Source organism: Anolis carolinensis, chromosome 6, assembly GCF_035594765.1.
Source record: "Anolis carolinensis isolate JA03-04 chromosome 6, rAnoCar3.1.pri, whole genome shotgun sequence".
Lineage (NCBI taxonomy): Eukaryota > Metazoa > Chordata > Lepidosauria > Squamata > Dactyloidae > Anolis > Anolis carolinensis.
The window spans coordinates 64,890,157-64,912,424 of NC_085846.1; the positions used below are offsets into that span (position 1 = coordinate 64,890,157).

General features: G+C 47.6%; 1 protein-coding gene across 3 annotated transcripts in view; it reads left to right on the forward strand.

Annotated features, from left to right (window-relative positions):
• The window catches only part of dppa4 (developmental pluripotency associated 4), a 42,357-nt gene that overhangs the window by 8,318 nt on the left and 11,771 nt on the right, over positions 1-22,268 (forward strand). For all 3 annotated transcript variants that reach the window (XM_062957644.1, XM_062957642.1, XM_062957643.1), the window contains exons 2-4: positions 3,735-3,776; positions 7,111-7,273; positions 8,408-8,521. In XM_062957644.1, the coding sequence (XP_062813714.1) occupies positions 7,121-7,273; positions 8,408-8,521 (267 nt within the window). In that variant the 5' untranslated portion in view covers positions 3,735-3,776; positions 7,111-7,120. The remainder of the gene's footprint in view (positions 1-3,734; positions 3,777-7,110; positions 7,274-8,407; positions 8,522-22,268) is intronic.

Sequence of the window (22,268 nt, forward strand, 5' to 3'; positions counted from 1 at the left end):
AGTTTGGTCATATGTTACGCCCTGTCTTAGAAAAAGCAGTCTATCCTGTTGTTTTTAACGAATGCTCCCATTAGAAAATACATAAGGATGTGGGTGAACTACAATTCCCCAAAATCTTGGGTCAGTCCCCCCAGGATTCACAATTGGCCATGTTGGGTCTGTGTACCAAATTTGGTCCAGATTCGTCATCTGCTGGGTTCAGTGTTCTCTGGATAAGGGTAAACTACAACTCCCTGATTCCCAGGACAATCACCCCAAAACCCTGCCAGTATTCACACTTGGCCATGTTGGGTCTGTGTGCCAGGTTTGATCCAGATCCATCATTGGTGGGGTTCAGAGGGCTCATGGAATACAGGTAAACTATAACTCCCAAAGCTCAGTCACTGCCAAAGTCCCCCAGTGTTATCAGTTGGCCATGTTGAATTTGTGTGCCAGGTTTGGTCCAGATCCGTCATCACATGGGTTCAATGTTCTCTGAATACGGATGAACTATAACTCCTGGATGTCAAGGTCAATCACCCCCAAACCCTACCAGTATGCAAATTTGGCCATGTTGGGTCTGTGTGCCAGGTTTGATCCAGTTCCATCATTGGTGGGTTTCAGGGGGCTCATGGAATGCTAGTAAACTATAACTCCCAGAGTTAAAGCTCAATCACTGCCAAAGTCCCCCAGTGGTAGCAGCTGGCCATGTTGAATTTGTGTGCCAGGTTTGGTCCAGATCCGCAATCAGATCCGGTGGCCTAGGGGGATAAAAGCCTCGTGACTTGAAGGTTGGGTTGCTGACCTGAAAGCTGCCAGGTTCGAATCCCACCCGGGGAGAGCGCAGATAAGCTCCCTCTTTCAGCTCCAGCTCCATGCGGGGACACGAGAGAAGCCTCCCACAAGGATGGTAAAACTTCAAAACATCCGTGCGTCCCCTGGGCAACGTCCTTGCAGATGGCCAATTCTCTCACTCCAGAAGCAACTCTGGTTGCTCCTGACACAAAAAAAAATGTTCCCTGAATACGGATGAACCATAACTCCTGGATGTCAAGGTCAATCACCCCCAAACCCTACCAGTATGCAAATTTGACCATGTTGGGTCTGTGTGCCAAGTTAGTTCCAGGTCCATCCTTGGTGCGGTTTAGAGTGCTCTTAGATTGCAGGTGAACTATACATCCCAGTCCCTACAACTCCTATAAATCCTCTCCAGTATGTTCAGTTGCTAATCAATTCTTCTGTTTGCTGTGTGCCATAGGAAGAGGTAGGAAAGGGTTAAGGGAGAGGCAGTGGACGGGGTCATGCAAATGTAGAGAGAAAGGAACACTGAGATGTGCTTGCTGTAAATGCAATGTCCTTGGAGAGAGTGACTTGGTGGCTCCTCAGCACTGGGAACTATAGCCTGTTTGTGGAGGCCGGAGGCTGTCTGTGTTTTTTCCGTTGCTCAGTTTCTCAAGAGTCTCCTGACTCCATAGCTAGGGTCACTCGCCGCCTGCCTCCAGTAGCAGCCAGGGGGAGGGAGGAGGAGAGCAGTCGGTGCCGTGGCCTGGCCTCGCCGTGGAAAAGTTCCCCCATGTGAATGCTCGGTTGCCTGGCCCAGCTCTCAGCGCAGAGCAGGAGAGCCACCTCCCCCTGTTGTCCTCCTCCTCCATACTCTCGTTCCAGCCTGGGCGCTTGAGGACTCGTATGCCTCCATCAACCGAGCTGAGCAGCAATGCTGCCTCCTCCGTCATTGTCCTTCTCCCTCCTCTGCCTCCTCCTCCTCCATTTCAGGCCTGGGCGCTGGAGGACTTGCTCGTCCTGGCAGAGTATGCCTCCTTCAACCAGGCCCTGCTGCAGATCCCCACGGGCATGGGGAAGGAAGAGGAGTCAGTTGGTGAGAGAAATTCAAACCCCTCCCCGCACCATCACCTTCTCTGCACAGGTGTGAGATGGCCGCCATTTCCTGGTGTTGCGTCAACCTTAGAGTGCCTTTTTTCTGGGCGGGGTGGGGGGTGGCTGCTCTGCACATGCGCAGAATGCATTATTACATTTTTGGGTTTTTCCTGTCATTTCCACGTAGTATTTTAATGGTTTTTTGTTGTAAAAACACAGACTGGATGACTATGTCTTTTGTTGCCAAATTTGGTGTTATTTGCTCCAGTAGTTTTGTTGTTTAAGTTAAGGGAAAAACTGTCAGAACATTTATATATATATATGTATGTGTGTGTGTGTGTGTGTGTATATATATATATATATATATAGGGTTTGTTGCTCATGGCTATCTTGAGTGAAAAGATTTGTGTAGGGGTTGTTGAGCATGTAAGTGGTTTTTGCTGGTGCCATTATATTATTGTATTTTCTTAACTGAAAACAGCAGAGTTGGGGGGAGGTTTAAAACAAGGAGCTCCATCTGATTGGTCCTTCCTTGTATTCTGTTTTGGAAGTTGCAGCATTCTTGAGTCAGGAATGTTCTTGGCAACTCTCCTGTAGCCTTACAAGGAATGTGTAGAAATAGTGCTGTGCATTTTTACCCCGAATTTCTCATTGTTGGAAAATGTTTCAGTGTATTTGCAACTGACTAAAGTAAAGGAGTGCCTGCAATGAGGAAAGAATAATATAAATAATAGGCTATTTTTCTTGACTCCTCTCATACCCACTTAGCCAAAGATTCTTGGATCAGATTGAGAATCCCTTATCTGAAATGCTTGGGATCGAGAATGTTTGGGATCTACCCCCTTCCTGGATTTTGGGTTATCTGTATTTGTAAAAACATACATAACAAGCTTTCTTGGACACGGGACGCAAATCTAAATTTCATATATACCTTATGCAGGCAGTCCTCGAGTTACAAACATTTGACTTACAAATGACTCATAATTACAAATGGGGGTGAGACAACAGGAAATGAGAGAGATCTCCTCAGAAGGGAAATTCACTCCTGGAAGAGTTATCATGAGGGGAAAGTGTCTCAACTGAAGCTTTCTCATCTATCCCTGTTTCCACAACAAGCCAAATTTTTCAGAATCTAATTATCACAGGGAGAGGAAATAGGGTGAAATCTTCTGAACAGGGGCAGAGATAGAAAAACTCTTCTCTATGCTATCCATATAGATATATGTGGCTGGAGTTGCACTTTAAAATGTATCTATTCCAACTTACAAACAAATTCAACTTGAGAACAAACCTACAGAGCCTATCTTAGGTTGCTGTGAGTTTTCTGGGCTGTATGGCTGTGTTCCAGAAGCATTCTCTCCTGACGTTTTGCTCACATCAATGGCAGGAATCCTCAGAGGTTGTGAGGTCTGTTGGAAACTAGGAAAGTGGGGTTTATATATCTGTAGAATAATGTCCAGGGTGGGAGAAAGAACTCTTGTATGCTTGAGGCAAGTGGGAATGTTGCAATTGGCCAGCTTGATTAGCATTGAATAGCCAGCTTCAAGGCCTGGCTCCTTCCTGCCTGGGGTAATCCTTTGTTGGGAGGAACAAAATCTGGCTACCAGTATTCAAAAACTCTAAAATCAGAACAATAAATAAAAAACAACACTTAGAAGCCAGGGGAATTCCAGACAAGAAACAATCAGGGCTAGTTAACACCTCCCAACAAAGGATTCCCCCAGACAGGAAACAGCCAGGCTTTGAATCTCCAATCAATAACTAAAGATATCAGCATATTTCATGCACCGCTTGTCTTGAACACTCCCAACATATCTGGAGTACAAAGGTTTTGGAGAGTATAGATTGTGCTTATTAAAACTGACTTTCCTGTGTTTCAGATTGGAGTCCTTTCTGAACTGGAGTTAAGATCTGCAGAGAAAGTATGTATTAATTATTACATTAATTTATTGTTTCCTGTTTGCCCCATGACATGCCAGGGTAACAAAACAGTCTTACGACCTAATTACATGTATTTTAAATCATGTTAAATACTCAAAGAAAAGCCTGTTAAAATAAAATTATTTAAGCAATAACATCAAAACTATTCCAGCCAATTTTTCAAAAAGAAAATTTGAGCATCTATCCCTTCCTTGTAAATATGATAGTTATACTGTTAATTCATCTAGTTAGCCTCCAGTGAAGTATCAGTAGTTTTCAGACAATATTTCACAAGTTTTTAAATGAGAAGTGGGACTTTGCACAGAACTATAGGACTATTCCTCTTTTGACAGCCATTGTTTCATCCTGTAGTATTCTGGGACTGGCAGTTTAGCGAGGGCTTTTATACTTTTTAGCCAAAGAGCTCTAGTACCTTCCACCCCCACTACATAAACCAGGATTTCTTAGATTGTTTTCATAGCAGTTAAAGGAGAATTATATAATTGGGTAGTATGAAAGTATCAACAGAAAAAGGAAAAGAACTCCCCACTTCTCATAGAATCATAGAATAGTAGAGTTGGAAGAGACCACATGGGCCATCTAGTCCAACCCCCTGCTAAGAAGCAGGAAATCGCATTCAAAGCACCCCCGACAGATGGCCATCCAGCCTCTGCTTAAAAGCCTCCAAGGAAGGAGCCTCCACCACGGCCCCGGGGAGAGAGTTCCACTGTCGAACAGCTCTCACAGTGAGGAAGTTATTCCTGATGTTCAGGTGGAATCTCCTTTCCTGTAGTTTGAAGCCATTGTTCCGTGTCCTAGTCTGCAGGGCAGCAGAAAACAAGCTTGCTCCCTCTTCCCTATGACTTCCCTTCACGTATTTGTACATGGCTATCATGTCTCCTCTCAGCCTTCTCTTCTGCAGGCTAAACATGCCCAGCTCTTTAAGCCGCTCCTCATAGGGCTTGTTCTCCAGACCCTTAATCATTTTAGTCGCCCTCCTCTGGACGCTTTCCAGCTTGTCAACATCTCCCTTCAACTGCGGTGCCCAAAATTGGACACAGTATTCCAGGTGTGGTCTGACCAAGGCAGAATAGAGGGGGAGCATAACTTCCCTGGATCTAGACGCTATTCCCTTATTGATGCAGGCCAGAATCCCATTGGCTTTTTTAGCTGCCGCATCACATTGTTGGCTCATGTTTAACTTGTTGTCCACGAGGACTCCAAGGTCTTTTTCGCACACACTGCTGTCAAGCCAGGCGTCCCCCATTCTGTATCTTTGATTTCCATTTTTTCTGCCGAAGTGAAGTATCTTGCATATGTCTGGCTCCAGGACTCTGATGGACACATTCTGGAGTATGCTCAGTTTGTGTGGGGCCAGTTTAGGTTCAAAAAAATCCAACAAAGAATTTGAAATACTACTTTTAATGTAAAAATAAAACAACATTGAGCATTCTTGTACGCTGTGTCATTGGTTATACTGAGAGTTTTCTACTCTGCCTAGAATGCAACCTTATTATGATCTGCCAACACGCAGGTATTTGACAAATAGATGCAAGAACTGGTGGATGCAAGTTGGGAGAAAACAGCATCCACCAATCCTTTACATTCCTTAATGTTTTTTTTCTTTTTCTGCACCAGATTATGCTAGCTATCTTGCACAATGGATTCTTTCATTATCCAGTTTCCTGTTGTGTTTCTAATCCTTTTCCTATTAATACAATAAACTTGCAAGCAGGGAATAAGGATAAAAACTCATGATGCAAGAGTTATCTCCAATTGTGTCTCCCAAATGAATGCTAAAAATGTATAGCTTATGTTCTTGTGTCAGCCTGAACAACACAGAGACTTGGAAAATAGTATTGCCATAGTCTTAGGCATGATGCTTTCATCTTTACACCTAAATTTATATCCTCTGTGCTTCTAATAGTTATCCAAACCATGTCATTACCTTATTTATCACATTGTATCAGAATTGTCTTTTGTAGGCAGTCTGGCACCCAGCTGTGGGTAAATTGTATATCATTTTAAAACATCAATTGTTTAGCATTGTGAATGCTGTTGAAATGTGGAGGTTATTTTGTTTGGATGCTACCTGTAAAGATTGTGTTTATTACATTATTTGTACTGCAGCTACCGTGTAGTGGCCATGGAACTGATTTCCAAGGCTTTGGCACTAAATAGTCCATGTAAATCAGTGGTTCTCAAACTGTGGGTCCCCAGGTGTTTTGGCCTACAACTCCCAGAGATCCCAGTCAGTTTACCAGCTGTTAGGTTTTTTGGGAGTTGAAAGCCAAAACATCTGGGGACCCACAGTTTGAGAACCACTGATATAAATGTACCCTTAGTAAAACACCTGTGGAAAGACACAATAGCAACCCCTTGGCTGTTCCTTCTGAGCCTGCTAGCTGTAGGACATCAGAGAAGAATGTGATGTATGGCCTATTCTAGTCTCCTTATCTGGCCTGTTATCCTCGGATCCAGTGGAAGATGCTGTTCCATTTCTAGTATTGAACTACAGTTTCTCAATATAGATAAGAAGAGGGCTTGTCTGGGGTAGCAACATTTCTTGCATCAATCTTGGTATCTACAAATTGGCTACCTCAGTTCTCATTCCACAGCAATTGCAGAATTCCAGTAGTTTCATTGTGGCTGGAATGTAATGCAATTTCAAAAGGACTAGGATATTAAGACATGCAGCTGCAGAGGGAAGTTGATAAGCATTGTAACTTTTAACCCCAAATAATAGTAAGGTGAGTTTGTTTGCTTTATAGGTTGTTGTAATATCACCATACAGTCCTTACTGAAACATAATCTACGATACAGGATCATTGTATTTGGCATTTACACTAGCAATCTCATGGGTTTATTTGCAGACAGCACAGAAATCCAGTGTATAAGTGGATCACAAATGATGGACTTTGGTACAAGTTAAACATCATCTGTGTTGACCTTCTGTTTCTTATCTGAACTTCATAATTTAGATGGTCTCTAAATTACTAATGACACAGGAAGAGAAAATGCCTGGTAACCATTACATCAGTGATTTATTTGTTTTTATATGGGCTAAGAAGAGAATTTTTTTTCTGACAGACACACTGTCTTTCCTGTAAGTTAGGCCTCAGTAACCTCAGGTCTTAAAGTCAAATCTTGTCCTCCTGGGCCACAGTCTTGAAAAACATATTTAAAATTGAATTTAGTCCTAAAAGAGTTTCCCCACTCTTGCTGCAAGTGAAGGCTGTTTCGAAGCTTCACCTGCTCTTGGATATCAGTAATGAAGGAAAGTAGGGGCTGATATTGTCTCCTCTGATTTCTGCCTTTTGTTTTTGGTTGTTGTAGAGATTTTGGAATGCCCAGACAAAGTCGTAAAATAGCCAAATCGGCTTCCACCCCTCCTCAGTGTGCACCTGTTAATAGAGCAACATCAGTGGACTACAGTGTTTTAAAAAGGGCCCAGTTGCAACAGCTCTGTAAGAAACTGGGAATTCGAGCCACAGGGAAGGTGAGAACAGTTTGTCCCGTTTTTGAACGTCTATGTTCAGTCTTTGCTTCACTGCTGGTTATGACATGGAAATATGGATTTGCATTGGTCCAGATTTCTATTACCACTGAAAAATGATTTAAAAGTTCTATTGTTATCTCCTGTATTTAAATGACAACCAAGGAGTCGTAGCCTCCAATGTTTAGCCTTTTTAAAGAATAGAGTCAGCATCACTTCTTCAGATGGATTTCTTTTTGGGTTGGGAGCGACTTGAGAAATTGCAAGTTGCTTCTAGTGTGAGAGAATTGGCTGTCTGCAAGGACGTTGCCCAGGGGATGCCCAGATGTTTTGAGTTTGTACCATCCTTGTGGAAGGCTTCTCTCATGTCCCCGCATGGAACTGGAACTGATAGAGGGAGCTCATCCACGCTTTCCCCGGGTTGGATTCGAACCAGTAACGTTCAGGTCAGCAACCCAGCCTTCAAGTCATCAGTCCTGCCGGCACAAGGGTTTAACCCTTTTAACCCACTGTGCCACCAGATGGGTGGAATAGTGTTTTATGAACAGATGTACATTGCTGGATCAGTGCAGATCAGAGCAAATCTGGATGCAGAAAGTATTGACAGTGGTATTATTAGTAATTGCTATTATCAAAGTTCTTGGCAGAGGTACTTTACTTGGGTACAAATATGTCATATCTGCATGTCTCTTGGTTGTTTTGTTGTGTAACAGCAATTTGTTTTCAAATGGTGAGAGAATTCAGAAAGAGATCAGTTGAGATTATGTATGCATACACTGGGTATACTTGGCTCATAAGTGTTTTTAATCTGAAGAGATCTATTAAGAAGACTGATGTTGACTCCTGTCCTCATGGAGTAGCTGCCATTCCCCTGCCAGGACCCATCATGGATACCTGCCATAGGGCTGCCTTAGCTTTCTCTAAGTGGCTGAGCATAATGGCTATTTAAAATTTCCACAATGGCCCAATATGGCATTACTCTCAGCATCTGAAGAAAATTTTACCATGTCAGCGTCTGACTATGTGGTATTAGTTGGAGTGCTGTGACTTCTGATGGTGCTACATTATCTACCTCAAAACTGGAACCGTCTCCAGATCTTAAATTCCTCAGCCTTTCATTTTTGCCCCCTTCCACAGAATTCAGAACTTCTGGAAAGAGTGAAAGCCTTTCACAAAGAACCTTTGTGTGAAATAGTAAACACCAAAGAAGAAAACACAAAGAAGGATGAAGAGAAAGACCAAAAAGCTCAGGTTAGTTGCTGCAGATCTAGAATGGTAAGATCTTTAGAAGCACATACTTCTATGTGAAGCTATACTACTGTTGGGATATTCTGGAAAATGTTCCTCAAAAATTAACTTTTTCAATCTGTGATTGAATAGCCATTGATTAAGTGGGGGGGGGGGGGGAATCCACTAGGGTGGAAACGAGAATTCTGAAGAATGGTGTAAAATATATCAGTCGTGGTGTCCTTGGTATTGCTGAGAATGGGCGAACACTTTGTGCTGTTCACCATTAGAGCTTATGCTCTGCAAACCTGCCACAACTTCAGAGGGAGATAGATATATGTTTTTTCTTCGTGTACTCTGTGAATGCACACTAATGGAGAGGCTGCGCCTGCGCAGGTCCCAACGGAAACTCTTCCCAAGCTGAAGTTTAAATTTTGGCGGTAGCCACGCCCCTCCGTCCCCGGAGGGCATATAAGGCAGCCCTCGGCGTCTGCTCTCCAGTTCCTTTTTTTCCGCCGCAAGGTTCACTTCGGATTCTCATGTCTACGACTCGCTTCAAGCGCTGCACTCAGTGTGCCGCTAAAATTCCTGACTCCGACGGCCACGCCAAGTGCCTCTACTGCCTCGGAGAAGCACATGTCGTCGGTACCTGCCGTTTCTGCCTGGCCCTAACGGCCCAGGCTCGAAAAAATAGAGCCGCGAGGCTTAGAGCGGCACTCTACGAAAAATCGCTCGCTCCTGAACCCGCTCCGTCGACTTCGGGCACGAAGTCGCCGCTTAACCCGGAATCGATGTCGTCTTCAGCGGCTAAAGCCCCTTCGGTCTCGTCTAAGGCGTCCAGAGCCTCCAGGTCGTCCAAGGCCGCTAAACCACCGTGCACTCTCACCACGGCCACGGTGTCGACACGTTCTGGTCGGGTCGGTCCTTCCTCGACGTCGAGCTCGGTAGCTTCCGTTTCCTCGGCTCGATCCCAGCTCGGGGCTCCTCCATCGACCTCCGCGATGAAGATCGCCTTTAAAAGGGCTCATGAGGAAGCTCGTCGGACCCAATCCGACTCAGCAATGATCCCTCCCACACCGGGAAAATCCCTGAGGGTTCCATCAAAACAACCGCTCGCTAAGAAGAGGGCAACCCAACGCTCTTCCTCTTCTGCCTCCTCCAAGATGGATGTCCCTTCTTCGGCAACTTCTTCTAGAAGGTCTTCTCCGATCGCTCCCGCTCAGCGACCTCGCCAGCCTTCTCCTCACCAACTCTCGGACGGCGAGTTGCAGGACTCACCCCACCACTCCACTCAGACAGTGGTCAGGGTCCCATCTCCTCGACCTGCTGCTTCTCATCGTTCATCTCGTCAGCAGCTTTTTCCCCCGACCTCGACACCGGAACGGGGTAGACAAACCACTCGCCTGGCTCGAGCGGTCCAGGCTTCGGCCTCCAAACAAACTCGGCTGCAGATAGCTCCTGCTCTTGAGGCGGTGCCGCCACCAGAGACTGTGTTGTCATCTCCCCCCCAGTCCCCTCAAGGGGCTGGGGACGATGAGATAGAGATTGATCGCCCGGATTCTGCTCTCTCGGCCTCGGTGGTATCCTTAGGCCTCGACCTCTCTCCTCCCCATGATGCCTATGAGGTGGATCCTCCTTCGCCTACCGACAACATTCGGGCTTTCTCCGAGCAAATGATTAGAATGGCTGATGCCCTGGGTTTAGAAATTAAACAGACTTCCAAAGCAGTAACTGACCCGGTTTTCAAACGGGTCCAAGCCCAGGCCCCTCCAGCCACGCTGTTACCGTTCTTACCCTATCTCCTCGATGTTATCCAATCTTCGTGGAAAACCCCCTCCTCGATCCCTCCTACCTCGAAGAGAATCGAGTCTTGGTATCGTACGGATGACGACACCTTAGAATGGCTTAAACACCACCCCGACCCGAATTCCATGGTCGTGAAGGCCTCTCAGTCCTCCGGTCGTGAATCCACTACCCCTGCAGACAGAGAGGGTAAAAGGTTCGACGCGGTCGGCAGAAAGCTCTACTCCGGAGCCCTTCTACTTTGTCGAATGGCGAACTATGGGGCCTGTATGGGGGCATACCAGCAGATCCTCTGGGAAAAAGCTCAGCCCTTCTTCGCGAAGTTGTCCGACGAAGACCGGTCGGTCATGTCCACCCTCCAACAAGAGGCCGATTCCTTAGCGCATCATCAAATCCAGATGGCTAAGCATACTGGCGACACGGCCGGCAAGATGATCGCCCACGCCATTGCCATTCGCCGCCACGCCTGGCTGAGATCTTCCGGCTTATCTTCTTCCTCGAGGCAGGTCATCGAGGACCTCCCCTTCGACGCCATGGGCCTCTTTAATGCTGGCACCGATGACAAACTTAAAACCAACCATGACTTTAAAGTTCTAGCCACTAAATGCGGCGATCAACCCCAGGCTCACCGCACCAAGTGGTTTCCTCAACGCTTTCGACGCTTCCCGCCTCCTTCTTACCGCCAGCAATCTTTCAGACGTCCCTCGGTATCGAACAACCAAAATCGCCAACAGCCCCGTCGGGCCGCACAACCTCAAAGACAACGCGGCCGGGTCACCCCCACCGCTGGTCAACCTATCCGGCGTTCCTGACGCCATCTCTCCTTCCAAAGACTCTTTCTCCGGTACCGATGTCGTTCTCACTCCTCCGCACCCCTCTCCTCCACCAAATCAACCTCATGGTCTCTTTATAGACCGCCTGGCTCCCTTCTTTCACCGGTGGAAATCTATTACTTCAGATGCCTGGGTTCTAAAAATTGTCCAAGAAGGCTATGCCTTAGAATTCGAAGAACTCCCTCCCACCGGTCAGGTCCTTCTCTCCAACCCCTCTCAAGAAATTCTCGCAGAGGTCGACGCTCTCCTCGCCAAAGGGGCTATTCGGCCTTCTCCATCGGCACAGGACCCTCAAAGCTTCTTCTCCAGGTACTTTACGGTCCCGAAGAGGGGTGGGGGCCTCCGCCCAATTCTAGACTTACGCATGCTCAATGTCTTCATACGCCCAACCAAGTTCAGGATGGTCTCCATCGCCTCCATCCTCCCGATGCTTCACCGCGGAGACTACTTCGTGTCTATAGACCTCCGAGACGCCTATTTCCACGTGGCGATTCGAGAAAACCACAGGCGCTTCCTCTCTTTCAAGATCCTCGACCAAACCTACCAGTTCACCGTTTTACCCTTTGGCCTCGCTACCGCCCCAAGGGTCTTTACCAAAGTCGTCGCTGTCGTGGCTGCCCACCTCCGGCTCCAGGGAATCACAGTTTTTCCCTATCTAGACGACTGGCTTCTGGTCGGATCCGACCCTGTCCTACTCCGTCGACACGTCGACTACACCCTCTCTCTTCTAGATTCTCTCGGTCTCCAGCTAAACCACGAAAAATCTCACCTCAACCCGTCGAACAAGATCCGCTTCATCGGCGCCCTGTTCGACTCAATCGCTCAGACTGTCTCGCTCCCGCTCGACAGGTTTCTAGCTCTCCGTCATCAAATCATCTTCTGCGAGACCCACCGAAGAGTTCGGGCTCGATCCATTCAAATACTGCTGGGCCACATGGCCTCCACAGTCCTCACGACCCCGTTCGCCAGGCTCCGTCTCCGGTCCCTGCAGAGGTGGTTCATAGATGTTTTCAAGCCATTTCGCCACCCCAACTCGAGGTTTCTCTCGATCCCGCCTCATGTTCGTCGGTCGCTTCTCTGGTGGAAGTCCCTCTCCAACGTCTGCAGGGGTCTTCCGTTTCACTCGGTTCCTCCCTCGATCACCATAACCACAGACTCATCCAATTTCGGCTGGGGAGCCCACATGAAGGGCCTCACTGTTCGGGGCCTCTGGTCTCCCTCCGAGAAGGCCAATCACATAAACTTTCTCGAACTCCTTGCTATCTTCAAGGCTCTGAAAGCCTTCTCCCGCCTGATCTCCCAAAGATCTGTCCTCGTACAGTCAGACAACACAGTAGCAGTATTCTACATCAACAAACAGGGCGGCACGGGCTCAAGGAAGCTGATGCTTCTCTCCTCCCAACTGTGGCATTGGTGCATAGCCCACAACATCCAAATCTCGGCGACTCACCTTCCCGGGATCCACAACGACTTGGCAGATGCCCTCAGCAGAATGACGACTTCCTCCCACGAGTGGATGCTCGACCCCGAGACTCTTCTTTCTCTCTTTCTCAAATGGGGTTTCCCCACCCTAGACCTCTTCGCTTCTCCCCAGAACGCTCAGCTGCCTCGGTACGGGGCAAGACTTCTCCCGTCCTCCTCTCCAGGCTGCCTGGGAGACGCCTTCCTTCTGGACTGGTCGGCGGAACCAATCTATCTCTTTCCGCCTTTTCCTCTGATACCGAAGGTCCTCCAGAAGCTCCGATCGGTACCGATGTCGGCGATCCTGATAGCGCCAGCCTGGCCTCGTCAACCGTGGTTCCCGGCTCTTCTTCATCTTTCCAAGGCGACCTTCTTCACTCTGCCTCTCCTACCACACCTCTTATCCAGAGAAAACGGCCAGATTCTGCATCCGGATCTCCCCTCTCTACATCTCACTGCTTGGAGGATTCTCGCCTGACCTCCCTCCCGCAGAACTTACAAGAGGTCCTCCGCGCAGCTCACAAGCCGGCTACAACCAGGGCCTACACTTATAAAGTCTCTCGCTTTCGTTCCTTTCTTCGCTCCCGAGGGATCACTGCTTTCCCAACCTCGGTACCGATTGTGCTGGACTTCCTTATGTCTCTAGCAGAACAAAAGCTTTCTCTTGCCTCTATGAAATCTTACCTGGCCGCTCTATCATGGTGCTTTCAGCAGCATGGTAAACCATCATTGTTTTCCGATCACCTCGTCAAGACCTTCTTAAAAGGATACAACAACATCTGCCCACCGGCCCAACCTCCTACCCCAGGCTGGAACCTCGAGCTTGTCCTTTCCCAGCTCACTGCTTCTCCCTTTGAACCTTTGGCCTCGACCGACCTACGTCTCCTTTCTTGGAAAGTTGCCTTCTTGGTGGCCATAACCTCAGCGCGCAGACCCTCGGAGCTGGCGGCCCTTCGGGTCGATGAACCCTACCTCCGCTTTCATCACGACCGCGCCGTTCTCCGTCCGGACATCACCTTCCTTCCCAAGGTGGTCTCTGCTTTTCACCTTAACCAGGACATTGTCCTTCCCGCTTTCTTCCCAGACCCCTCGTCTCCCCTCGAGCGGAGACTGCACCTCCTTGATGTGCGTAGAGCACTTCTGTTCTACCGGGACCGTACTAAGGACATTCGAAAGACCCCAAAACTTTTTGTGGCCCATGCCCCAGATAAACTGGGCAATCCTATTTCTTCTCAAAGACTCTCACACTGGATTGCTCAGGCCATTGAACTGGCCTATGAACTAGCCAAAAGACCTCCTCCCCCGTCGGTCCGCCCGCGTTCGACGAGAGGTCTCTCCACGTCGACTGCCTTCCTAAGGGGCATTTCCCTGGACTCCATCTGCAAGGCAGCGATCTGGTCTAACCCCCTTACATTTGTGTCTCACTACAGGTTAGACCAAAAGACTTTGAAGGATGCCGCCTTTGCTAGGGCGGTTTTATCCTCATGTTTGTCCTAACCTTCTGCATTTATGACTTCTATGTGGGTGCTTTTTCTCATGCGACCCTCTTGTTGTTTTTTCCTGTTTGGTACATGTTTGCACTACTCTCCTGATGATCCGTGCCTTATTGCTATTGCCTTCCCCCTTAGGGGAATGATGTTTTCCTGTTTTCACATGTGCTCTTAAAGGGTTATATCATGCCTGACCGAACTGCCTTCGGTGTTTGGCGTGTGTTTGATGCAATACCTTAATGGGTCCTTGGACCAGGGTTTTCTTTGATGTTTTCATGTTTAATAAACATATGTTTGGACAGTTTTCTCGTTGTCAGGGTTTGCTTAGCCCGCCTCCGAGACCTAAGCTTGCTAGTCTCCATTAGTGTGCATTCACAGAGTACACGAAGAAAAAGGACAGGTTGCTTACCTGTAACCATGTTTCTTCGAGTGTACTCTGTGAATTCACACAAGCCCGCCCTTCCTTCCCCTCTGGCAAACCCTCTTCCTTTCTCGTTGCCTTTGCGGCGTAGGAACTGGAGAGCAGACGCCGAGGGCTGCCTTATATGCCCTCCGGGGACGGAGGGGCGTGGCTACCGCCAAAATTTAAACTTCAGCTTGGGAAGAGTTTCCGTTGGGACCTGCGCAGGCGCAGCCTCTCCATTAGTGTGAATTCACAGAGTACACTCGAAGAAACATGGTTACAGGTAAGCAACCTGTCCTTCTTCCTTTAACACAAGGATAGGGGATTTGTGGCATTCCTATTTTTTTAAACTGCAACTCCCATGATACCTTGCTATTGGTTATTTTGGTGAAGGCTGATGGAATTGTAGTCCAGAAGTTCCTGAAGGGCTACCCATTCCCTGCACCCCCTTAGAAAGACATTGATTTGTGTATTTTATATCCCACTTTTGTCTCATCATGGAATTCAAAGGGGCACACGGTATCTAAAGAACATCTATATAAAAGTTTAATTACTATGAAACTAAAGTTGATGATAAAATACAATTTTAAAAAACCTTTAAAAACATTGAAACAAGTGAAATAAAAAACATTATTACACATACATCCATTAAAGCAGGGGTCCCCAAACTAAGGCCCGCGGGCCAGATCCGGCCCGCCGGAGCCATTTATCCGGCCCGCGGCAGCTTTCCTCCCTTTCCTGCATTGTCCCGCTCCCTGCACAAGCCTTGGAGACTTGCCTTTCCGCCTTCCCGGCCACTTTTCTGCTCTATGAGCCTTTGAGCCTCACCTGGCTCCCCACTCTCCCTGCATAAGCTGTGGAGGAGCCTTGCCTTTTACTGCTGATCAAAAGGTATTTTAATTATTATTTAATTAATTATTAATTACTAAGGTGTGTTTCCTCCAGGTTTAGCAATACGTTGATCAGCAATATACTCCGGATTTCTCCCTGGGCTAGAGACCTGAGTGAGGGAGAGTTTCTTTCCCCACTCAGACTTCCAGTCCTGGGAGAAATCTGGAGTATATTGCTATTCTTGATTAGCAATATACTCCGGATTTCTCCCTGGGTTGGAGGCCTGAGTGAGGGAGAGTTTCTTTCCCCACTCAGACGTCCAGTCCAGGAGGAAATCTGGAGTATATTGCTATTCTTGATTAGCAATATACTCCGGATTTCTCCCTGGGCTGGAGGCCTGAGTGAGGGAGAGTTTCTTTCCCCACTCAGGCTTCCAGTCCTGGGAGAAATCTGGAGTATATTGCTATTTCTGATTAGCAATATACTCCGGATTTCTCCCTGGGTTGGAGGCCTGAGTGAGGGAGAGTTTCTTTCCCCACTCAGACTTCCAGTCCAGGGAGAAATCTGGAGTATATTGCTATTCTTGATTAGCAATATACTCCGGATTTCTCCCTGGGTTGGAGGCCTGAGTGAGGGAGAGTTTCTTTCCCCACTCAGGCTTCCAGTCCAGGAAGAAATCTGGAGTATATTGCTATTCTTGATTAGCAATATACTCCGGATTTCTCCCTGGGTTGGAGGCCTGAGTGAGGGAGAGTTTCTTTCCCCACTCAGACTTCCAGTCCAGGGAGAAATCTGGAGCATATTGCTATTCTTGATTAGCAATATACTCCGGATTTCTCCCTGGGCTGGAGGCCTGAGTGAGGGAGAGTTTCTTTCCCCACTCAGGCTTCCAGTCCAGGGAGAAATCTGGAGTATATTGCTATTTCTGATTAGCAATATACTCCGGATTTTTCCCTGGGCTGGAGGCCTGAGTTAGGGAGACTTTCTTTCCCCACTCAGACTTCCAGTCCTGGGAGAAATCTGGAGTGTATTGCTATTTCTGATTAGCAATATACTCCGGATTTTTCCCTGGGCTGGAGGCCTGAGTGAGGGAGAGTTTCTTTCCCCACTCAGACTTCCAGTCCTGGGAGAAATCTGGAGTATATTGCTATTTCTGATTAGCAATATACTCCGGATTTTCCCCTGGGCTGGAGGCCTGAGTGAGGGAGAGTTTCTTTCCCCACTCAGGCTTCCAGTCCAGGGAGAAATCTGGAGTATATTGCTATTTCTGATTAGCAATATACTCCGGATTTTTCCCTGGGCTGGAGGCCTTAGTGAGGGAGAGTTTCTTTCCCCACTCAGACTTCCAGTCCAGGGAGAAATCTGGAGTATATTGCTATTCTTGATTAGCAATATACTCCGGATTTCTCCCTGGGTTGGAGGCCTGAGTGAGGGAGAGTTTCTTTCCCCACTCAGGCTTCCAGTCCAGGAAGAAATCTGGAGTATATTGCTATTCTTGATTAGCAATATACTCCGGATTTCTCCCTGGGGTGGAGGCCTGAGTGAGGGAGAGTTTCTTTCCCCACTCAGACTTCCAGTCCAGGGAGAAATCTGGAGTATATTGCTATTCTTGATTAGCAATATACTCCGGATTTCTCCCTGGGCTGGAGGCCTGAGTGAGGGAGAGTTTCTTTCCCCACTCAGACTTCCAGTCCAGGGAGAAATCTGGAGTATATTGCTATTCTTGATTAGCAATATACTCCGGATTTCTCCCTGGGCTGGAGGCCTGAGTGAGGGAGAGTTTCTTTCCCCACTCAGACTTCCAGTCCAGGGAGAAATCTGGAGTATATTGCTATTCTTGATTAGCAATATACTCCGGATTTCTCCCTGGGCTGGAGGCCTGAGTGAGGGAGAGTTTCTTTCCCCACTCAGGCTTCCAGTCCAGGGAGAAATCTGGAGTATATTGCTATTTCTGATTAGCAATATACTCCGGATTTTTCCCTGGGCTGGAGGCCTGAGTTAGGGAGAGTTTCTTTCCCCACTCAGACTTCCAGTCCTGGGAGAAATCTGGAGTATATTGCTATTTCTGATTAGCAATATACTCCGGATTTTTCCCTGGGCTGGAGGCCTGAGTGAGGGAGAGTTTCTTTCCCCACTCAGACTTCCAGTCCAGGGAGAAATCTGGAGTATATTGCTATTTCTGATTAGCAATATACTCCGGATTTTCCCCTGGGCTGGAGGCCTGAGTGAGGGTTTCTTTCCCCACTCAGGCTTCCAGTCCAGGGAGAAATCTGGAGTATATTGCTATTTCTGATTAGCAATATACTCCGGATTTTTCCCTGGGCTGGAGGCCTGAGTGAGGGAGAGTTTCTTTCCCCACTCAGACTTCCAGTCCTGGGAGAAATCTGGAGTATATTGCTATTTCTGATTAGCAATATACTCCGGATTTTCCCCTGGGCTGGAGGCCTGAGTGAGGGAGAGTTTCTTTCCCCACTCAGGCTTCCAGTCCAGGGAGAAATCTGGAGTATATTGCTATTTCTGATTAGCAATATACTCCGGATTTTCCCCTGGGCTGGAGGCCTGAGTGAGGGAGAGTTTCTTTCCCCACTCAGGCTTCCAGTCCAGGGAGAAATCTGGAGTATATTGCTATTTCTGATTAGCAATATACTCCGGATTTTTCCCTGGGCTGGAGGCCTTAGTGAGGGAGAGTTTCTTTCCCTACTCAGACTTCCAGTCCAGGGAGAAATCTGGAGTATATTGCTATTCTTGATTAGCAATATACTCCGGATTTCTCCCTGGGTTGGAGGCCTGAGTGAGGGAGAGTTTCTTTCCCCACTCAGGCTTCCAGTCCAGGAAGAAATCTGGAGTATATTGCTATTCTTGATTAGCAATATACTCCGGATTTCTCCCTGGGTTGGAGGCCTGAGTGAGGGAGAGTTTCTTTCCCCACTCAGACTTCCAGTCCAGGGAGAAATCTGGAGTATATTGCTATTCTTGATTAGCAATATACTCCGGATTTCTCCCTGGGCTGGAGGCCTGAGTGAGGGAGAGTTTCTTTCCCCACTCAGACTTCCAGTCCAGGGAGAAATCTGGAGTATATTGCTATTCTTGATTAGCAATATACTCCGGATTTCTCCCTGGGCTGGAGGCCTGAGTGAGGGAGAGTTTCTTTCCCCACTCAGGCTTCCAGTCCAGGGAGAAATCTGGAGTATATTGCTATTTCTGATTAGCAATATACTCCGGATTTTTCCCTGGGCTGGAGGCCTGAGTTAGGGAGAGTTTCTTTCCCCACTCAGACTTCCAGTCCTGGGAGAAATCTGGAGTATATTGCTATTTCTGATTAGCAATATACTCCGGATTTTTCCCTGGGCTGGAGGCCTGAGTGAGGGAGAGTTTCTTTCCCCACTCAGACTTCCAGTCCTGGGAGAAATCTGGAGTAAATTGCTATTTCTGATTAGCAATATACTCCGGATTTTCCCCTGGGCTGGAGGCCTGAGTGAGGGAGAGTTTCTTTCCCCACTCAGGCTTCCAGTCCAGGGAGAAATCTGGAGTATATTGCTATTTCTGATTAGCAATATACTCCGGATTTTTCCCTGGCCTGGAGGCCTTAGTGAGGGAGAGTTTCTTTCCCCACTCAGACTTCCAGTCCAGGGAGAAATCTGGAGTATATTGCTATTCTTGATTAGCAATATACTCCAGATTTCTCCCTGGGTTGGAGGCCTGAGTGAGGGAGAGTTTCTTTCCCCACTCAGGCTTCCAGTCCAGGAAGAAATCCGGAGTATATTGCTATTCTTGATTAGCAATATACTCCGGATTTCTCCCTGGGTTGGAGGCCTGAGTGAGGGAGAGTTTCTTTCCCCACTCAGACTTCCAGTCCAGGGAGAAATCTGGAGTATATTGCTATTCTTGATTAGCAATATACTCCAGATTTCTCCCTGGGCTGGAGGCCTGAGTGAGGGAGAGTTTCTTTCCCCACTCAGGCTTCCAGTCCAGGGAGAAATCTGGAGTATATTGCTATTTCTGATTAGCAATATACTCCGGATTTTTCCCTGGGCTGGAGGCCTGAGTGAGGGAGAGTTTCTTTCCCCACTCAGACTTCCAGTCCTGGGAGAAATCTGGAGTATATTGCTATTTCTGATTAGCAATATACTCCGGATTTTTCCCTGGGCTGGAGGCCTGAGTGAGGGAGAGTTTCTTTCCCCACTCAGGCTTCCAGTCCAGGGAGAAATCTGGAGTATATTGCTATTTCTGATTAGCAATATACTCCGGATTTTTCCCTGGGCTGGAGGCCTTAGTGAGGGAGAGTTTCTTTCCCCACTCAGACTTCCAGTCCTGGGAGAAATCTGGAGTATATTGCTATTTCTGATTAGCAATATACTCCGGATTTTTCCCTGGGCTGGAGGCCTGAGTTAGGGAGAGTTTCTTTCCCCACTCAGACTTCCAGTCCTGGGAGAAATCTGGAGTATATTGCTATTTCTGATTAGCAATATACTCCGGATTTTTCCCTGGGCTGGAGGCCTGAGTGAGGGAGAGTTTCTTTCCCCACTCAGACTTCCAGTCCTGGGAGAAATCTGGAGTAAATTGCTATTTCTGATTAGCAATATACTCCGGATTTTCCCTTGGGCTGGAGGCCTGAGTGAGGGAGAGTTTCTTTCCCCACTCAGGCTTCCAGTCCAGGGAGAAATCTGGAGTATATTGCTATTTCTGATTAGCAATATACTCCGGATTTTTCCCTGGGCTGGAGGCCTTAGTGAGGGAGAGTTTCTTTCCCCACTCAGACTTCCAGTCCAGGGAGAAATCTGGAGTATATTGCTATTCTTGATTAGCAATATACTCCAGATTTCTCCCTGGGTTGGAGGCCTGAGTGAGGGAGAGTTTCTTTCCCCACTCAGGCTTCCAGTCCAGGAAGAAATCCGGAGTATATTGCTATTCTTGATTAGCAATATACTCCGGATTTCTCCCTGGGTTGGAGGCCTGAGTGAGGGAGAGTTTCTTTCCCCACTCAGACTTCCAGTCCAGGGAGAAATCTGGAGTATATTGCTATAGTTGATTAGCAATATACTCCGGATTTCTCCCTGGGCTGGAGGCCTGAGTGAGGGAGAGTTTCTTTCCCCACTCAGGCTTCCAGTCCAGGGAGAAATCTGGAGTATATTGCTATTTCTGATTAGCAATATACTCCGGATTTTTCCCTGGGCTGGAGGCCTGAGTGAGGGAGAGTTTCTTTCCCCACTCAGACTTCCAGTCCTGGGAGAAATCTGGAGTATATTGCTATTTCTGATTAGCAATATACTCCGGATTTTTCCCTGGGCTGGAGGCCTGAGTGAGGGAGAGTTTCTTTCCCCACTCAGGCTTCCAGTCCAGGGAGAAATCTGGAGTATATTGCTATTTCTGATTAGCAATATACTCCGGATTTTTCCCTGGGCTGGAGGCCTGAGTGAGGGAGAGTTTCTTTCCCCACTCAGACTTCCAGTCCTGGGAGAAATCTGGAGTATATTGCTATTTCTGATTAGCAATATACTCCGGATTTTTCCCTGGGCTGGAGGCCTGAGTGAGGAAGAGTTTCTTTCCCCACTCAGGCTTCCAGTCCAGGGAGAAATCTGGAGTATATTGCTATTTCTGATTAGCAATATACTCCGGATTTTTCCCTGGGCTGGAGGCCTTAGTGAGGGAGAGTTTCTTTCCCCACTCAGACTTCCAGTCCTGGGAGAAATCTGGAGTATATTGCTATTTCTGATTAGCAATATACTCCGGATTTTTCCCTGGGCTGGAGGCCTGAGTGAGGGAGAGTTTCTTTCCCCACTCAGACTTCCAGTCCTGGGAGAAATCTGGAGTATATTGCTATTTCTGATTAGCAATATACTCCGGATTTTCCCCTGGGCTGGAGGCCTGAGTGAGGGAGAGTTTCTTTCCCCACTCAGGCTTCCAGTCCAGGGAGAAATCTGGAGTATATTGCTATTTCTGATTAGCAATATACTCCGGATTTTTCCCTGGGCTGGAGGCCTTAGTGAGGGAGAGTTTCTTTCCCCACTCAGACTTCCAGTCCAGGGAGAAATCTGGAGTATATTGCTATTCTTGATTAGCAATATACTCCGGATTTCTCCCTGGGTTGGAGGCCTGAGTGAGGGAGAGTTTCTTTCCCCACTCAGGCTTCCAGTCCAGGAAGAAATCCGGAGTATATTGCTATTCTTGATTAGCAATATACTCCGGATTTCTCCCTGGGTTGGAGGCCTGAGTGAGGGAGAGTTTCTTTCCCCACTCAGACTTCCAGTCCAGGGAGAAATCTGGAGTATATTGCTATTCTTGATTAGCAATATACTCCGGATTTCTCCCTGGGCTGGAGGCCTGAGTGAGGGAGAGTTTCTTTCCCCACTCAGACTTCCAGTCCAGGGAGAAATCTGGAGTATATTGCTATTCTTGATTAGCAATATACTCCGGATTTCTCCCTGGGCTGGAGGCCTGAGTGAGGGAGAGTTTCTTTCCCCACTCAGACTTCCAGTCCAGGGAGAAATCTGGAGTATATTGCTATTTCTGATTAGCAATATACTCCGGATTTTCCCCTGGGCTGGAGGCCTGAGTGAGGGAGAGTTTCTTTCCCCACTCAGGCTTCCAGTCCAGGGAGAAATCTGGAGTATATTGCTATTTCTGATTAGCAATATACTCCGGATTTTTCCCTGGGCTGGAGGCCTTAGTGAGGGAGAGTTTCTTTCCCCACTCAGACTTCCAGTCCAGGGAGAAATCTGGAGTATATTGCTATTTCTGATTAGCAATATACTCCGGATTTTCCCCTGGGCTGGAGGCCTGAGTGAGGGAGAGTTTCTTTCCCCACTCAGGCTTCCAGTCCAGGGAGAAATCTGGAGTATATTGCTATTTCTGATTAGCAATATACTCCGGATTTTTCCCTGGGCTGGAGGCCTGAGTGAGGGAGAGTTTCTTTCCCCACTCAGACTTCCAGTCCTGGGAGAAATCTGGAG